Source organism: Pyrus communis, chromosome 15, assembly GCF_041283825.1.
Source record: "Pyrus communis isolate YQ-2024b chromosome 15, ASM4128382v1, whole genome shotgun sequence".
Classification (NCBI taxonomy): Eukaryota; Viridiplantae; Streptophyta; class Magnoliopsida; order Rosales; family Rosaceae; genus Pyrus; species Pyrus communis.
The window spans coordinates 42,413,517-42,429,459 of NC_142579.1; the positions used below are offsets into that span (position 1 = coordinate 42,413,517).

A 15,943-nucleotide genomic window follows, 5' to 3' on the forward strand; every position below is an offset into this window, starting at 1 on the left:
GGAGAAGCCGTTATTTAAGGGATGCTGGATTAGGAGAGATTCAAATAAGGAAACCTGGGTGGAATTTCGGTATGAACGGCTCCAAGATTTCTGCTACAAATGTGGGCGGATAGGACATATCAATACTGAATGCTCAGCGAAGATGTCTGAAGAAGGGGTGGTGGCGTATGGAGAGTGGATGAAGGCGCCGCCGGTAAGGGATGTGGTGATATCTACGAGAGCGGAGCATGTGGGCAGGGGGGAACGCCGGCAGGCGGGTGCGGTGCGAGGACATGGTATCACGTCCGTTCTGAATCACGGCAGTCTACGGGCATCGATTATGCAAGGAAAGGAGAGTACTCAAACCTTGGAGACTGGGGGAGCATCTAGAAGTCACGGCACAGGTCAAAAGAAATGACGGAGAAGAATGCGGGTGGAGGGAGAGGAGACGTCGTCGTGCTCTGTTATGGAAAGCTTAAAAACAGCAGGGGAAGGACAGTTGGGCGAGGTCCAAGGGGTCGACGACAATCTGGCCGATTTGGGTGTAGACCCACTTTGGGGTAGTAAAAGAAGTGGGGAATCGCAACATTTGGGGTTAATTCAAGCTCCAATGAAGAAACTCAAGGGCCCGGATACGGAGGAGAAGTGTCATGATAGGGTGGCCGAATTATGGAGAAGTTTAAACTTCAAGGAAGGGTGCCTGACTGTGGAACGGGCGATATTTAAAGCGGGTGCAAATAAGGAAGACATAAGGGAGAGGCATGGACAACAGGCAGTAGTGGAAGGGGGGTCGGATAGTGCTACAGGAAAGATGGTGAAGAGGATGACAGGTTCGATGGCTCGGGGCGGTGGCGGCTGGCCTTCAACAGCCGCAGGCCAGCCATGACTTATATATTCTGGAACTGTCGTGGGCTAGGGTCGGACACGACAGTAAGGGCTCTCCATGGGCTCATTCGGAAAAAAAGGCCCTCTATGATTTTTTTATCCGAGACTAAGATGAAAGATCATAGAATTTTTGGGGTGAGGAGGCGTCTCGGGTATGCTAATGGCTTTGATGTTGAACCAATTGGAAATGCTGGTGGGTTGAGCTTGTGGTGGGAGGATAATCTGGAGGTTAGTATTATTCTTTCGTCCAAAAATATTATTGATGCTGTGATGAGAGTTAAAGGGCAAACGCAATGGTGTCGGTTTACGGGTGTTTACGGGACTTCGTATAGAGCTGAGAAAAGGATGTTCTGGGAATGGATGGTTAATCACTTTACCCCTACGGATATTCCTTGGATTTGCGGCGGGGACTTCAACGAATTCATGTGGGATCATGAGAAGTCTGGAGGAGTGGAGGTTTTGTACAACAGGCCTAGGTTTCTTGGAGAGTTTATGTCTTCCTCTCTGCTGATGGACTTGGGCTTCCAAGGGCCGGCTTTTACGTGGAGAGGGTTGAGAAGAGGGGATTGGGTGGAGGAGCGGTTGGACAGGGTCCTGACGAATGAGCAGTGGCAGCAACTTTGGCCGAACTCCCTTGTTATGCACGGTACAGCTACTGCTTCGGATCACTGCCCAATTATTCTCAACTCTAATCTGGAAGGGCCGAGAGGTAGGAAGATGTTCAGGTTCGAGGCGTTTTGGGTGGCGGAGGAAGAGTGCAAGAAGTTAGTGGAGAAGTGCTGGGATTGGCGGCATAATGGCAGTTGTGTGAATAATTGGGTGAGAACTTTAAACGACTGCCGTAATCGATTAAGTAGGTGGGATCGCACTAATTTTAAGGGGCGGGGCTACAGGATCCAGGATCTTCTCTCCAAGCTTGATTCTCTCCAGCGAGACTGGGGTCCTAACTTTGACGAGATAAGGGAGATATCTAGGCAAATTGATGAGTTAAGATTTCAAGAGGAGAGTTATTGGTGCCAGAGGTCGAGGGTAAAATGGTTGAGGGAGGGGGATGCTAACACTAAGTTTTTTCACTCTTCAACCCTTCAGAGACGAAGGAGAAATAAGATTGTGAAGCTTAGGGATGAGAATGGGAATTGGGTGGATCGTCCGCCTCAGGTGCGCCAATTGGTGGATAATCATTTTATTTCAGTCTTTAGCTCGGCCGGGAGTCGTACCTGGGGTTCGCTGCTAGATTGCATTATTCCCTCGGTCTCTGATGAAATGAATGAGGCGCTAATTGCGCCGGTCATGGATGACGAAATAAAAGATGCTGCTGTGCAAATGGGAGGTCTCAAGGCTCCTGGCCCTGATGGGTTCCAGGGCATTTTCTATCAGAGCTATTGGGAGATTGTCAGGGCAGATGTGTCGGCTTTGGTCAGGGAGCTGTTTCTGGACTCTGCTGGTACAGGGTTGATAAATCAGACTCACATTGTGCTGATTCCCAAAGTCCCCAATCCGGAAGTTGTGTCGCAATTCAGGCCCATTAGCTTATGCAACTACTCGTACAAAATTCTGTCAAAGATTCTTGCTAACAGGTTGAAGGTATTTTTACCAAATATCATCTCTCCCACCCAAAATGCGTTTGTGGCGGGTAGACAAATCCAGGATTGCATTGGCATAGCCCATGAGATTTTTCATTATCTGAAGGGAAGGAAAGCTAGGACTCGATACGAGATGGGTATTAAACTTGATATGCAGAAGGCGTATGATCGGGTTGAGTGGGACTTTCTGGATGCAGTTATGGAAAAGATGGGGTTCAGCAGCAGATGGAGATCGATAATTAATGGATGTATTTCATCTGTAAAGTTCGATGTCCTTCTAAATGGACAGGCTGGGAAGACGTTTGCGCCCACGCGGGGTCTCCGTCAGGGGGATCCCCTTTCTCCTTATTTATTCATTTTGGTGGGGGAGGTTCTCTCCAAGCTGATTCAGAGTGAGGTGGACAATGGTAGGATGGCGGGGGTCAAGATGGGCGGCTCTGGACCCATGATTTCTCACCTCTTCTTTGCTGATGATACCCTTTTGTTTTTGCGGGCTGATATGAATAACTGTCGGAATCTGAGGAATTTGCTGGACAACTTTTGTGAGGCTTCTGGGCAGAAGGTTAATTTGGTGAAATCCAGTGTGTTCTTTGGGGCAAATGTTCCGAAGGTGATTGCTGATCAGATGGGAAGCGCTCTGGGAATGGCGGTGGTTAACAATCCGGGGACTTATTTGGGGGTTCCTGCTATTTGGGGCCGATCGAAACAGCGAGGTCTTGCTTATGTGAAAGGGAGAATTATGGAAAAGCTCCAAGGTTGGAAGCAAAGTACTCTATCTCGTGCCGGTAAGGAGGTGTTAATTAAGGCTGTTATACAAGCGATTCCGGCGTACCCTATGTGCATTTTCAAATTCCCAGCTGGTGTTTGTCGGGAAATGGATGCGTTGGTAGCTGGGTTTTGGTGGGGATGCAAAGAGGGAGCCAGCAAGATTCATTGGGTTGCAAAGTAGGTTTTGGGTTTGCCCAAAGACTTGGGAGGTTTAGGCTTCAGAAATTTTCAGGAATTTAATGATGCTCTGCTGGCTAAACAGTGTTGGCGGTTATTGACTGAACCGGACTCGTTGTGGGCTCAAGTGATTAAGGCTCGTTATTTCCCTCACTGCTCGATCTGGGATGCGAAGAAGGGGGGTCGTGCCTCTTGGGCGTGGGGCAGCCTCTTAATTGGCAGGGACTTAATCAGGGAGGGCTCTCATTGGCAGATTTTGAGTGGCCAGGAGGTGAGGGTGTGGCAGGATAGATGGCTTCCTTCATTACCCCTTGGTCACCCGGTGCCGGTTGGACAGGTTGCGGTTACGCCGAGTTTACGGGTCAGTGCACTTATCTGTCCGGATTCGGGGCGGTGGAATATTAGTTTTCTGCAGCCGTTCATTTCGGGGGAGGCTATGCAGGCTATTGAGGAGACACCTCTTGGGGATTTAAGTAGGAATGATCGGCTTATCTGGGATCTGAGCAAGAATGGGTGTTATTCGGTCAAGTCGGGCTACAGATGGTTGCAAAGCAGATCGATGGCAGTGAGGGATAAGCGGCGGCCTTCTGTTCGTGGGGTTCCCAAGGCGCTGTGGAAGGGGATTTGGAAGCTGGAGGTCCCCCCCAAGTTGCGACATTTCTTATGGCTTACTGTGCATAATTGTCTTCCTACTCGGGATGCCCTATTCCGAAGAAGGGCCTCTCAGGTATCTACTTGTCCTATTTGCTGCTGTCATGATGAAACTATTGAGCACATTTTTCTTTCTTGCTCTTGGGTTGTTCCAATTTGGTTTGGTGGGGCTTTGGGTTATAAAGTGGATCGTCTATCTCTCCCCGATTGGTTGGATTGGATTTTGGCGGTCTTCTCTCCGAATTTTTGCATCTCTGGTGATTCCAATTGGAGGCGTTCTTATATTGTCTTTACTTGTTGGTGTATTTGGAAGGCTCGCTGTGATTTTGTGTTCAACGGGGTGTCCATTAACCCTTCTAAAGTCTTGGCTGCTATCTCTGCGGCTGTGAGCTCTTTTTTTGGTGCGAGGGTTGTGGAGGGGGCTAGAAGGGGGGGCGTCGGCAGAGGGATTTCCCCGGATGCGCGGTGGTGCGCTCCGGCCTCTCCTTTTGTTAAGATAAATGTGGATGCTAGCTGGTCCAAGGCCTCTAAGAAGGGTTTTGTCGGGATGGTTGTGAGGGACATGGAGAGCAAGTTTGTGGCTGCAGCGCGGTATGCTATCAATGCTCCTTCGGCGGCTGCTGCGGAGGCTTCTGCGCTGTTGCATGGGTGCCAATTCGGAGCTGACTTGGGTGTAAGGTATGTCATTCTGGAATCGGACTCACTTGAAGCTATTAAGTGTCTCTCTAGCTCGCTGTCCATGGGTAGTTGGGAGGCTTTCCCCGTGCTGGCACGGGTTCAGCAGTTGGGGGGAAAATTTCTTGATTGCAGATGGTCTTGGGTGCCTAGAATAGCTAATGGTGTGGCTCACGCGATTGCGTCGTTTGGTTTCACGGAGATGTGTGATGTTGTGTGGGTCGATAGGCCCCCATCTTCGTTGGTCTTTGTGTTGAATAATGACGGACTTCCTTGTCCTCATTAAAGTGGGTGTGGGGGTGCTGGGGGTGACGCCTCTTCTAGGTGGAGGGGTCCTTGTGTTTCTTCCCTTGGCTCTTCTCTTGTTGTTGTTGTGTTTGCCTCTGTGTAGGCCTTTATTGAATTGGGTTCTGGTGTTCAAAAAAAAAAAAAAAAAAAAAAAAAAAAAAGCTTAATCAGTGGGATTAATTATATAAACGATAAAAGACATTCCCTAAACAAACATTATTGCCAAAAACGAAGCTTATTAGCAACAAACGTTGTAAGTTATGATCAGTTAAACAAACTTAATAAAAAGTTCCCACGTCCGCATTCCACCGTCAATGCCTGGCTACTACTTTCTTTTTTTCTCTCTTTTGGATAAGACGTCAAAAGCAGTTACAAGCTTTACTTTTTGTTTGTTTACTTATGTACTATTTAAACATATTTTAGCACCAACACCTCCAAACGACCCATCAAACGGTGTACTTACACTAATCAGATGTGTAGTAGACTGTTGAGGTTGTGTTGCCATACTTAATGTGGCAAATATACAATTCAATGAAAAAGTGTAAACTCAATGAACCATGATCATGGTATTTTTAAGCATTTATATTCAACAAAGTTTATAAAATCACGAATAATAATTAGGTATCAAACTTGTGATCTCATGAGTTAAACTTGAGATTTTTAATAAAGAAATATCATTGTAAATTTACGACGCTCATAATAATTAAGTATAAAATAGATCAATATACAGCATAATAATCAAATCCGGTGCTCTAATTAGAATTAAGAGCACCATTGGTGTTAGTTTATATTTCGTATCACCAACAAATTTTGGATGGGACTCGTGTCATGGTTGCTTGCGATTGCCAAACGTGTACATATTTTTACTTATTTATTTTTAAAATACTACAGCCCGTACGAGAAGGAAGGGACTCGAACTCTATGTCCGTGTCCGCCGTCCGTGGGTCCGTCACGCCCGTGGCACAGTTCAGTACAACTAAGCTACTTTCCTAAACTGGTCGCCCTTTCAAAGATCAGAAACCCTATTGGCCAATTTGGAGAATAGAGAGTCCCACGAAAGTGGGTCGCACTATTATCGTAAGAATTTTAAAATTTCATGAATTATAAATTATTTTAAATATTTTTATTTAAATTAAATATAAAAAATATTTGACCAAACTCAACAATACGATGTTCGATACAGAGAGAATCATGTTGGCATTGTGCCTGTCCTAGTAGTTGATTACGGGGCCTATTGTCATGCGTTCCGAGACGAGTGGCGGTGACAGATCAACCCCTAACACTGACATGGGATAACGATTTTCATGGAGAACCGCGCTCTCGGATATGGGACTTCGCCGTGTAATCACTTCGTGGGACCCGAACCCCTTGATAGTCGAGATTTTATTTGGCAATCATCCAATTCAATTTCCCAGTAGCTAATTACACGCTGGTTTTCCACTTTTTCATTTTACCTTATATTTTTATTTATTGATTATTCTTTAATTATTATTTTTTCTTGGTTAATACTCTAAAAAAATTGACTACGAGTGTAAGCCTTCTTTAATTCTACAAATGTTCTATGGCTAAAAATATTGTTCGAGTGCAAATAATTTTCCTTTCCGTAAATTCTACATATGTGAAACGTTCATTAATTAGCTGAACTCGTTAAGTCAGTACTTGCTATTTGCATTTAAGTTCGAATCTTAATCTTGCGAACTTAAATAACTCAAAAATAGATAATGCCGTGTCAAATAAATCTTGCATATATTCCTCAAATCTTTATAAAATTCTGTCCTACTAGAAACAAAGAGGGGGGATAAATAAAAACTTGAAGAAAACAAAGTCGGATTATTATAAATGTGGAGCAAATATTAATTATGACAAAGAGGAGATCATAGCACTATGTTGCTAGGATTTGATTGAAGATGTGTTTTGTTTGGAAAAAAAAACATAGAACACCGAACCATGATCCTAAAATCCTAACAAGTGAGCGAGTGAGGGCGCCAAAAGCAAACACTAACCATGCAAATTAACGCGACGTTCAGGGGGGGATGCACCCTACCTCCCATAACGTGCTCGTGGACCCTTTGGTGTCTCTTATATTAGATCATATTATTTGACCTAGTTTTCTTAGTGCATGGTTTTATTACTAATTAATCAAATTTTAAGTCTTCCAAATCGAGATGATGGAAAATAATTGATCTTGATGGTCAGTTAAGCGCCAGATGTCGCGATTTCGGTGTTACGATTAGAAAAATAAACCTGGAAATTTGATTAAAAATATGGGCAAATTAAAGAGTGATTAGGAGGGGGACATTTTGGGAGGGCATCCTTGCACATGGGGCAAGTTCAGATTTGGTGGATACAAAATCGTTGTTCTTTTGGAATTAACTTGTACAAATAATTTTAATATTTTGGAGCACCTAAAAAAAGCATCTTACGTTGGTGGTAATAGCTTTAGGTTCAACTACTGATATTGAAAATACATTTTCTTGGTTTTATCATTAGAAGTGTTAAGCAGAAAAAAATTGCATCCATGATTTAACATGAAACTAAATATAAGTAAAACATTACTTTCTTTCCCGACTGATAAATCTCAACATCAAACTTGTGTTGCAAATTTGAATAACACGAATAGAATCAAGTGCAAATCAACACCTAAAAAACATACGTTTGATTAGCCACGAATATGGAACATGCTCGAGCCAACATTATACATCATATGCAAAGATTTATATTGAAACAAAATAAAAACCCTCGTATCGAAAGATTACATGACATCAATCTTCATATCAAGTGTTAATTTTTAAAAATACTACATGTTTTAATCGAAATATCATATGACATCAACATTCATATCATATTTTAATTATTAAAAATTCAGTACGTTTTTATCGAAAGATCATATGACATTGAGGCAATCTTGGTAACAAAATTAGAATTTAATCTAATTAGGCGTCAACTTTTCAACATTATTATGGTACAATTTCTTTATCATCCATCGCAACAACATCAAAAACTAAAAAACGACTTAAGGAAAAGGTGCGAACCGAAATCAACAGACAGTAGTAACGTAATTATCTACAAAACCAAGGGTACGTTCAAAACCCCTTCCCTATAAAATTGCCCCTGAGCTCAGAAGCACAATCCCCCAAATTCTACACTCACCGGTCACCGCCTTCTATTTTCCAGCGAACCAAACAGAACTAAAAAATCTCAAATTTTCCATCACTTTCCCGGAACATGTCAGCCGGACTCGGAAAATGCAGCAAGATCCGCCACATTGTGCGGCTCCGCCAGTTGCTGCGGCGGTGGCGCAGCAAGGCCTGCACGTCCGCCAAGCTCATACCCTCCGATGTTCCCGCAGGACACGTGGCAGTCTGCGTGGGCACCAGCTGCACCAGATTCGTGGTGCCCGCCTCGTACCTGAACCACCCCGTCTTCAAGAAGCTCTTAGTGCAAGCCGAGGAGGAGTACGGCTTCTCGAACAGCGGTCCGCTCGCGATCCCCTGTGACGAGTCGCAGTTCGAGGAGGTGCTTCGGTTCATTTCCCGGTCCGAGTCGGTTAGCTCGACCCGGTTAGTCAACATCGACGACTTCCAGAGATGCTGCCACGTCGGCGTCCGGAGTAACCTCGATTTGTGGGCCGATTCTCGACCGTTGCTTCGTGGACTTTCCGAGAAGACAATTTGGTAAACTTACCGGAAACCGGCTGTTAGTCGGTTTTTTTTTTTTTATGGTTTCTGAAAAATAAAGACATACACGAAGACGCTCCAGTTCTCTCACTCGCCCGGGTGTGGCTCAGTCCGAGTCGTCTCGCTCCAAAGCCATCGATTGAACAGAGTAAAACGCTAAGCGACCGAGTTCAAGTGTAAAGTCGGCTCGGATGAGTTAACCCAGTTCGGGTTGGGTGCTCTTTTACATTTCCCTTTTGTTTGTTTTTTACCGTGGAAATTATGTGATTATGGGGGGCACTGGATAGCAAGCTACTGAGCCGAGTGGCCGAGTTACGAATACATGAAGCTCCGAAGAATGAAATGGAGATGGCAAATGAGTGGGTGAGTCAATCCACCGAGTCGTCCCGGTTTCGACTAGGAGTGGAGGCGGAGTTTGTGATTAAATTTTTGGAGCTGAAGCGAGCTGCTGAGGAGAAGGATGATGGACAAAGTAAAATTACTGATAGTTTCCCAAAAAAAAAAAAAAAAAAAAAAAGTAAAATTACTGATTTGGGTCTTTATTTTTCTTGTAAATTCTGTGATTTATTGATTAATTAACGCGATCTTAGTACCTTCTTTGACAACTATTATCTTCAAGATTTTTTTAAGTACTGATTAGTACATTTTGTTGTTTTAATTTTTAAATATAAAAATTCAATCATGGAAGCCAGAGTGTCCGTATGTTTAATCTGATTCAATTTTGTTTTTTAACCAACAAAATTATTGGGGTTTGTAATTCTGCGATTTTTACAAATGCAAGCCCCTAGTGTATAAAAATACATCACATTTTCAGAAAATGCAAATGTGTAAAATCATCTAACAGTGTGACCGTCAAATTTAAAAATTTTAATATTTCAAACACTGAATTACATGATTAACGGTAACAATATGATTCGACATATTATTCTACTTTTTCATAAATAAGTTGATGAACTTGCTGTGCAATCTAATGATGTTGGGAAGGATGATATTCTGCTTCTAAATTTTACAAAATACAAAAATTGCGAATTCAAATGTATTGACCATAAGATATTGGTTATTGAATATACTCTCAGATACAAAAACAATTTCACTTTAACTAATCTAAACAGTAAGAAAGTGATTCAAATTCAAACGCATCGAAAGAAGTATAATCTTTCTGACAGCCGTAACCGCATCCTCGTATATAATAACCGAATATAATTTAAACAAGAGTTATATATTTGCAGAGTGATCTGCCAAGAGTTTTTTTACTTATATTTTTTTTTGACAGCCGTAACCGCATCCTCAGTCTATAATAACCGAATATGATTTAAACAACAGTTATATATTTGCAGAGTGATCTGCCAAGAGTTTTTTTACTTATATTTTTATTATTTAAAAATGATACAACTGTCGGCAAACCACTGTTATCAAACCTTGTCGGATCCAGAGAAATTATAGGAAATTTCACAGTCAAGCAAGAGTTGAAAACATCGATAATTATATAGCTAGTCACTCCGATCAACCAATTAATTAATCAAAGAGAATATGAATGATAAACCTTTGGCCCATTGAATTATATATTTTCATTCTTTTTGCTGTCCGTTGTCGAAGCTTTTAGACTCGGAATTAGGTTCATGTTATCATCCATGATCAATCAAAGATACAAAGAAAAATTAATGAAAAAAATTTGAAAATTTTGAGTTTTAACGATAAGGACAAATAATAGGTAAAATAAATAGCACCATTGATTTTTTAATATAAAAATGTAATTTTTTGTTAAAGTAAACAGTACCAGAAATTTTTCGTTAAAATTCTAAGATACAAACACTTAAGAAAAAGGCAAGTACGGATATTGCAGAGCGCTACCATTTGCCAACCGGTGCCGACTCTTGACCTCCTGTCCTTCTGCCACCTGTATGAACACTTTTGCCTCCACTTCCAAATTCTAGATGGCCAAGAACCCAACATTCTTTCATTTGGAATTTTATTTTATTTTAATTTTTTAGGAAAACAAAAATTAAAAAGGAAACAGAAAAAGAAACTAGCCATATAAAAATATATGTATATCGTGAGTGCTTTGATGAATTTAATATCCTTGACTTGTGGGGGATGTATATCATGTATTCAAACCCCTACTTAATCTTTTTCTTTATTGTCCCAAAATAGGTCAACTAGTTTCCAATTCTGAAGAGTTTTCTACAGATTGGGTCAATGATGGTCGACGTCTCTGAGATTTTTTTATTATTCAACAAAGGGTAGAGAAATTATCTAATACATTTGAGACATATCTAATATAGGTGAGACCTAATTGTATTGATAACTCGACTTCTATTAAAGAAGTGTTATAAATATGGTATGAAAATGTGGTAAAAGTAGGATTACCGTTCATATTTATTCAAACAATATTCTATTTTCATTTGAATAAAAATAACAACCATTTAAACTTGAGTGCACAAGCGATGGCGTTTTACCACAGTGGTAGTAAATAATGATGCATATGCATCTTAGTGCGGACTTGATTCCATAAATTCCCTCTCCCAACAACTAATAGTTAACGCTATCGTTTGTCAAAAAACTGCGCATTGATAATTGAAAGACCTATATTTAATGAAGAATCGAAGACGCATATGAGTAATACATAAACTCTCCCGTTGTGCACGTTGAATGAACAGACGAATAGTACTAGGCCGTGCCATGCAACGCGTACAATATATGTTTCGAAAATGACATGCATTATACCATATGAACGACACGAATATAGTACCACAAAGAAAAAAAAGACCAAGGCACTTGAATTGTACACATGCATGTGGAGACTTGACCCTTCCATGGCAAAATGGACGTCTATATCAAAAAACCAGAACATGTAAATTATGCAACGCATGATGCTTTCTTTGCTTTTAAAGCCAAGATCATCTATCTCAAACTTTTTGAGTACCAAATTCAAAACCCTATCTATGGAAAGGGATGGTTCATGAGGAGTCACGCTTGAATTGATCAAAGCACTAGAGAGCCAGTGGCAGTTGCCAACATCACTTTCTCTTGAGAGCTCTAAAGACACAAATGTAAACAAAAAAATCATGTGACAAAAGAAAAATAGTGGACGTCAATTCATACTTAGTATTGGCAGGTTGGTAGATACATATGAATTAGGTCAGGTGATCAAGGCAACATATATATCGGCCTCTTTGAATCCGAGTTCGAATCTCCTTTCATGCGAGTTGGAGTGGTTCATATATGGGGATGGCTAAACAGAGTTGTTTTTTCTTTTTATTCATTCTGTTTTGGTGAATGAATGGAAATAAGGGCTCTCCAACTTATGGGGACCCTTAATCTTACGGGGAATATAAAGGGCCTAATCTAATCAGATTTAGGGTGGCATCGATCGCTTTCATTTCTGTTCGAGAAAATATTTGGACGGTTTGATAAGGGTAGGGTATCTCTTGACCCCTTTGGAGCCACTCCACTAAAACGAAAATAGGTTATTTTCTGATTTTGTACCAAATGATCATTTTCTAGAAGGTATTTTCTTTTTTCGGTGCCTGAATATATGAACACCATGGTGATGTGCCACTTTGAATGAGGCAGAAACTTTTTTTTTTTTTTTTTTTTCAAATGATTATGTTTTCGTAAACGTTGAAAAAACACAAGAAAAATAATATATAAATTGTTCGTTGGAGAGCCCTTGCTATATGTTTCTATGTTATTAAAAGTGTAACGTTCACGATTGAGTATATAGCTCTAGGAATGAATGGATTAGAATAAATTGAAAAAAAATGTAGAGAATTGTACGGGTTTGATACTAATTGATAAATAACATGCAGGAAGCACGGTTCTATGTTCAAATACTCTTTTCTAGAATATCATCCGAATAAGCAAAAACTAATAAAACACCCTAGGCCCATAATCTGGATCCTTTTATGTAAAAACTTAATATGAGCCCAATATCTTGGGCTTCAATAGCTCGACCCATAATCAACTGGGAAACTGTTCGGGCCGTACACATCTTATTAAATGGGCCTGACCCTCAAAGAAAAACCCTTCTTTTATCTCTCTAAATTTCTGATACTCTCACTCCTACTCGCAGCAACCCCAAACGCAACCGGGATGGGCTTGTTTGTTCAATATCGTAATTGTGGGCTTCAAACCGATCGTCCTTTCAACTCATATTTTACCTTGTTTCTTTGCCATCCAGAAACAGAAACACAAAGCCTTCTTTCCTCCATATTTTTTTCAGAAATTAGGGTTTAGTTGTGGGGCTCATATCATAGCGAACCATCCGTCTATGTTTTCAAGTTGTACCTCATAAACCATCATTGCAAAATATTCAAATTAGAAATACTTGAGGCATGTAATTGAGTTTAAAGAAATTGACCAACACAATGTTTTAAAAAAACATTGAAATTTCATCGTGATAATTAAGTAGGCCAATGGTTTCAGATTGAATTAAATTTTTGCCAATATGATTTATAAATTGAGACTTGTAAAATAAACGTTTCAAATCGTTGAAATTCGATGCGAAACGTGTAGTCCTCAACAAAAAGATGTTTTACCCTTTCCTGTTTTTACCGATTAGGAAGCTTGAAGACTGGAGACAAAACCAAGGAGGCATATCACAGGGAAAACATATATTAGTGGGGTTGATCATTAAATACAATGCCGGTTGGTGGAGGCCCAAACAATCTCTCTAAAAGTTGCTCCTTGTGTACTACTGGTACTAGCTAGGGCAATGTTTACACACACTCTTGATAATTCATACATCTAGCCGTCCGGCATGTCTTTACTACAAAACACTGATTAGATCCGCCTAAATGTTCCGCTTTAATTAGTAGGAGGAAGAAGCAGATGTGCGTGTAGCCAAAATTAATATAGGATATTCTAAAGATTTTTCGACACTTACAAATCTCTTTTAGGGCCTTGCTATTAGTTTATATATATTTTTTTAACTTTAAAATCAATAAAAAATAATTTCAAGACCTAATAAACGGTAGGATCACATTCAAAAGTCTTGCAACATTTTCGTTAACTTATATGCAAAATATTTTCTAAAACTAAAAGTTTCAATTTTTTTTTTTACAACAATTGTGAGTTATAACGCCCACGTTTTCCAATGATTTTTTTAGGATTTTTACAAGATTCAATATAACCTAAAATTTAAATCATTCTAGTCGCACCACAAGTTTAATAAAACTAAGACATTCCCAAGATTTTTGACACCTGCAAATCTCTTTAGGGGGCACGACTATTAGTTTATATTTTTTTTCTTCTATTTTTCAACTTTAAAAATCAATAAAAAATAGTTTCGAGACATAATAAACCTTAGAATCACATCCAAAGGTCTTGCAACATTTTCCTTAACTCCCATGAAAAATATTTTCCTAAAGTCTTGCTTGTTGGTGCAAAACGAAGCAAACTCTGCGCATGAAGAACGAGACGAACCCAAGCGTACTAAAACGACGTAGGCTCCGCTCACAAAAAACTAGACGGGCTTTTGGAGCACAAAATGGCGCGGGCTCGGTGCACGAAAAATGCGACACATAAAACGAGGCTCTGCGCACACAAGACCCGGTGCATGAAAAACAAGACATGCTAGTGCACGCAAACTGAGACGAGACGACGCACGCAAAAACGATGCGGGCCCCGGTGCACAGGACAACTATTGTTGCCCGTACAAACCAATTGTGCAGGGATAAGACATCTATAGGGGATAGGGTTTAGTTTTAATCCCACGTGTCAGCCATGACTTGTTGTACGAACCATAAATGCGAAGGGTAGAGTGTTGATAAGAATAGGTTTAGTTTTAATCTCACAAGTCGACCGTTGTTGCTCGTACAAAGCATTGGTGCCATGAATGGGCATTAAATTAATTCCATTAAAAAAAAAAAATAGAGGATTACCTATCGTCTAATTAAACGCTAAATAATTATAATAAAAGTGGAGTGTCTTTATTAGCCTACTTAAGTAGTTTGACTTTTTAAACAATCTTCACGTTCGATTTCTTAGAATTAATCAATCTTCATCATTCATTTTGAAAACTATTTAGTAGTTCTAGACTATTGAAAAAAAAAAATTAGCAATAGCGATTCCTTTCTTTCTTTGTTTCTCATGTCATGTGAGAGAGTTTATAGTGGGACGCATGCGAACCAGAAACGTGCAATACAATGCACTGATGCAGCATCCAAGATTTCATTAGCAAGTCAGACGACCGTCCTCTCCTGGCCATCAGCTAGCCATGCAACATGCAATGGCTTCCAAAAAAAAAAACAAAATAACAAAATAACAACCAGAAGGTGACAATTAACGAGGCATGCTTCTTCTAGGAAATTGTGAGTGCGACGACCCTTTGCTCTGGATCTCCACATCTTATATCAGGGACCACTTTTTCTGTTTCATGCCTCGCATTTGATCAGCTCTTTGAAAAAAAAAAAACTTATATGCAATCAAAACGTTAATGTAACAATCGTACTTAATTTACTTACCGTGTAACTAGACGTACATTTTTTTGCATGACTTGTTAGTTCGAGATAAAACGATATAAAAATAATAAGTTTCGGGTTAACCTGTTAACGAATCCAGTCGTTATCGTGTCAACTGTTAACAATCTGATAAGATAGTGTTTGCCAAATTAGACATTAGGCATGACAATTTCTTGCATGACCTATTAATCTGACACGTCACCTATTAAGAAGCAGTTAAGATGACGGGCTTGACACAACACATTCTGTTAAGATAACGAGTATGACACGATAAACATGACCTGTTTGCGAGGTCGAACTGTAACTAAGCACTTCCTGAAAACTTACGTGCAACCTATCACGTGTATTTTAATTTACTTACACTGAAAGCGTGATTGAATTAAAATACTTTGGCTTTTTCGTTGAAACTAGCAACGGTTGATTTCTGAAATAGGTGCTTGATTCTATTGCAGTTGTAATGTAATAAAACAAGATTTACGGATTTACTTTTGAGAGTTATGACACGCATGCATGGCAACAATAGTGGAATGCGCAGAAGAATAGTATATATCAGCTTAACTTGTATGATTCCTAACAGGAAATTTAACGAACTGTAAATTCCTCATGGCTGACGTCGTAATTGTCCAAAACCAGTACTCCATCAACAACCAGATTCTGATTATTTCCCACTAAAAGCATGAGATTAATTAATGTAATCATTTATATGTAATTTTTCAACATGTTCACAGATCTCTAGTAATATCTAGTTTTTTTTCAATGTTTTGGTTTGTCGTTGCGTACTTTTTTTTTTTTTTTTTAA

The 15,943-nt window shown here is 40.1% G+C and overlaps 2 protein-coding genes across 2 annotated transcripts; both read left to right on the forward strand.

The window, feature by feature from the left end:
- Positions 1-975: 975 nt before the first annotated feature.
- On the forward strand, positions 976-5,004 carry LOC137744057 (uncharacterized). The gene is made up of 2 exons (XM_068483918.1): positions 976-3,384; positions 3,478-5,004. Exons 1-2 carry the CDS (start codon positions 976-978, stop codon positions 5,002-5,004), a joined length of 3,936 nt encoding a protein of 1,311 aa, XP_068340019.1.
- A 3,145-nt stretch (positions 5,005-8,149) lies between these two features.
- Positions 8,150-9,276, forward strand: LOC137710304 (protein SMALL AUXIN UP-REGULATED RNA 12). The gene has a single exon (XM_068449238.2). It carries the CDS (start codon positions 8,232-8,234, stop codon positions 8,682-8,684), a length of 453 nt encoding a protein of 150 aa, XP_068305339.1. The 5' UTR covers positions 8,150-8,231; the 3' UTR covers positions 8,685-9,276.
- Positions 9,277-15,943: the final 6,667 nt, after the last annotated feature.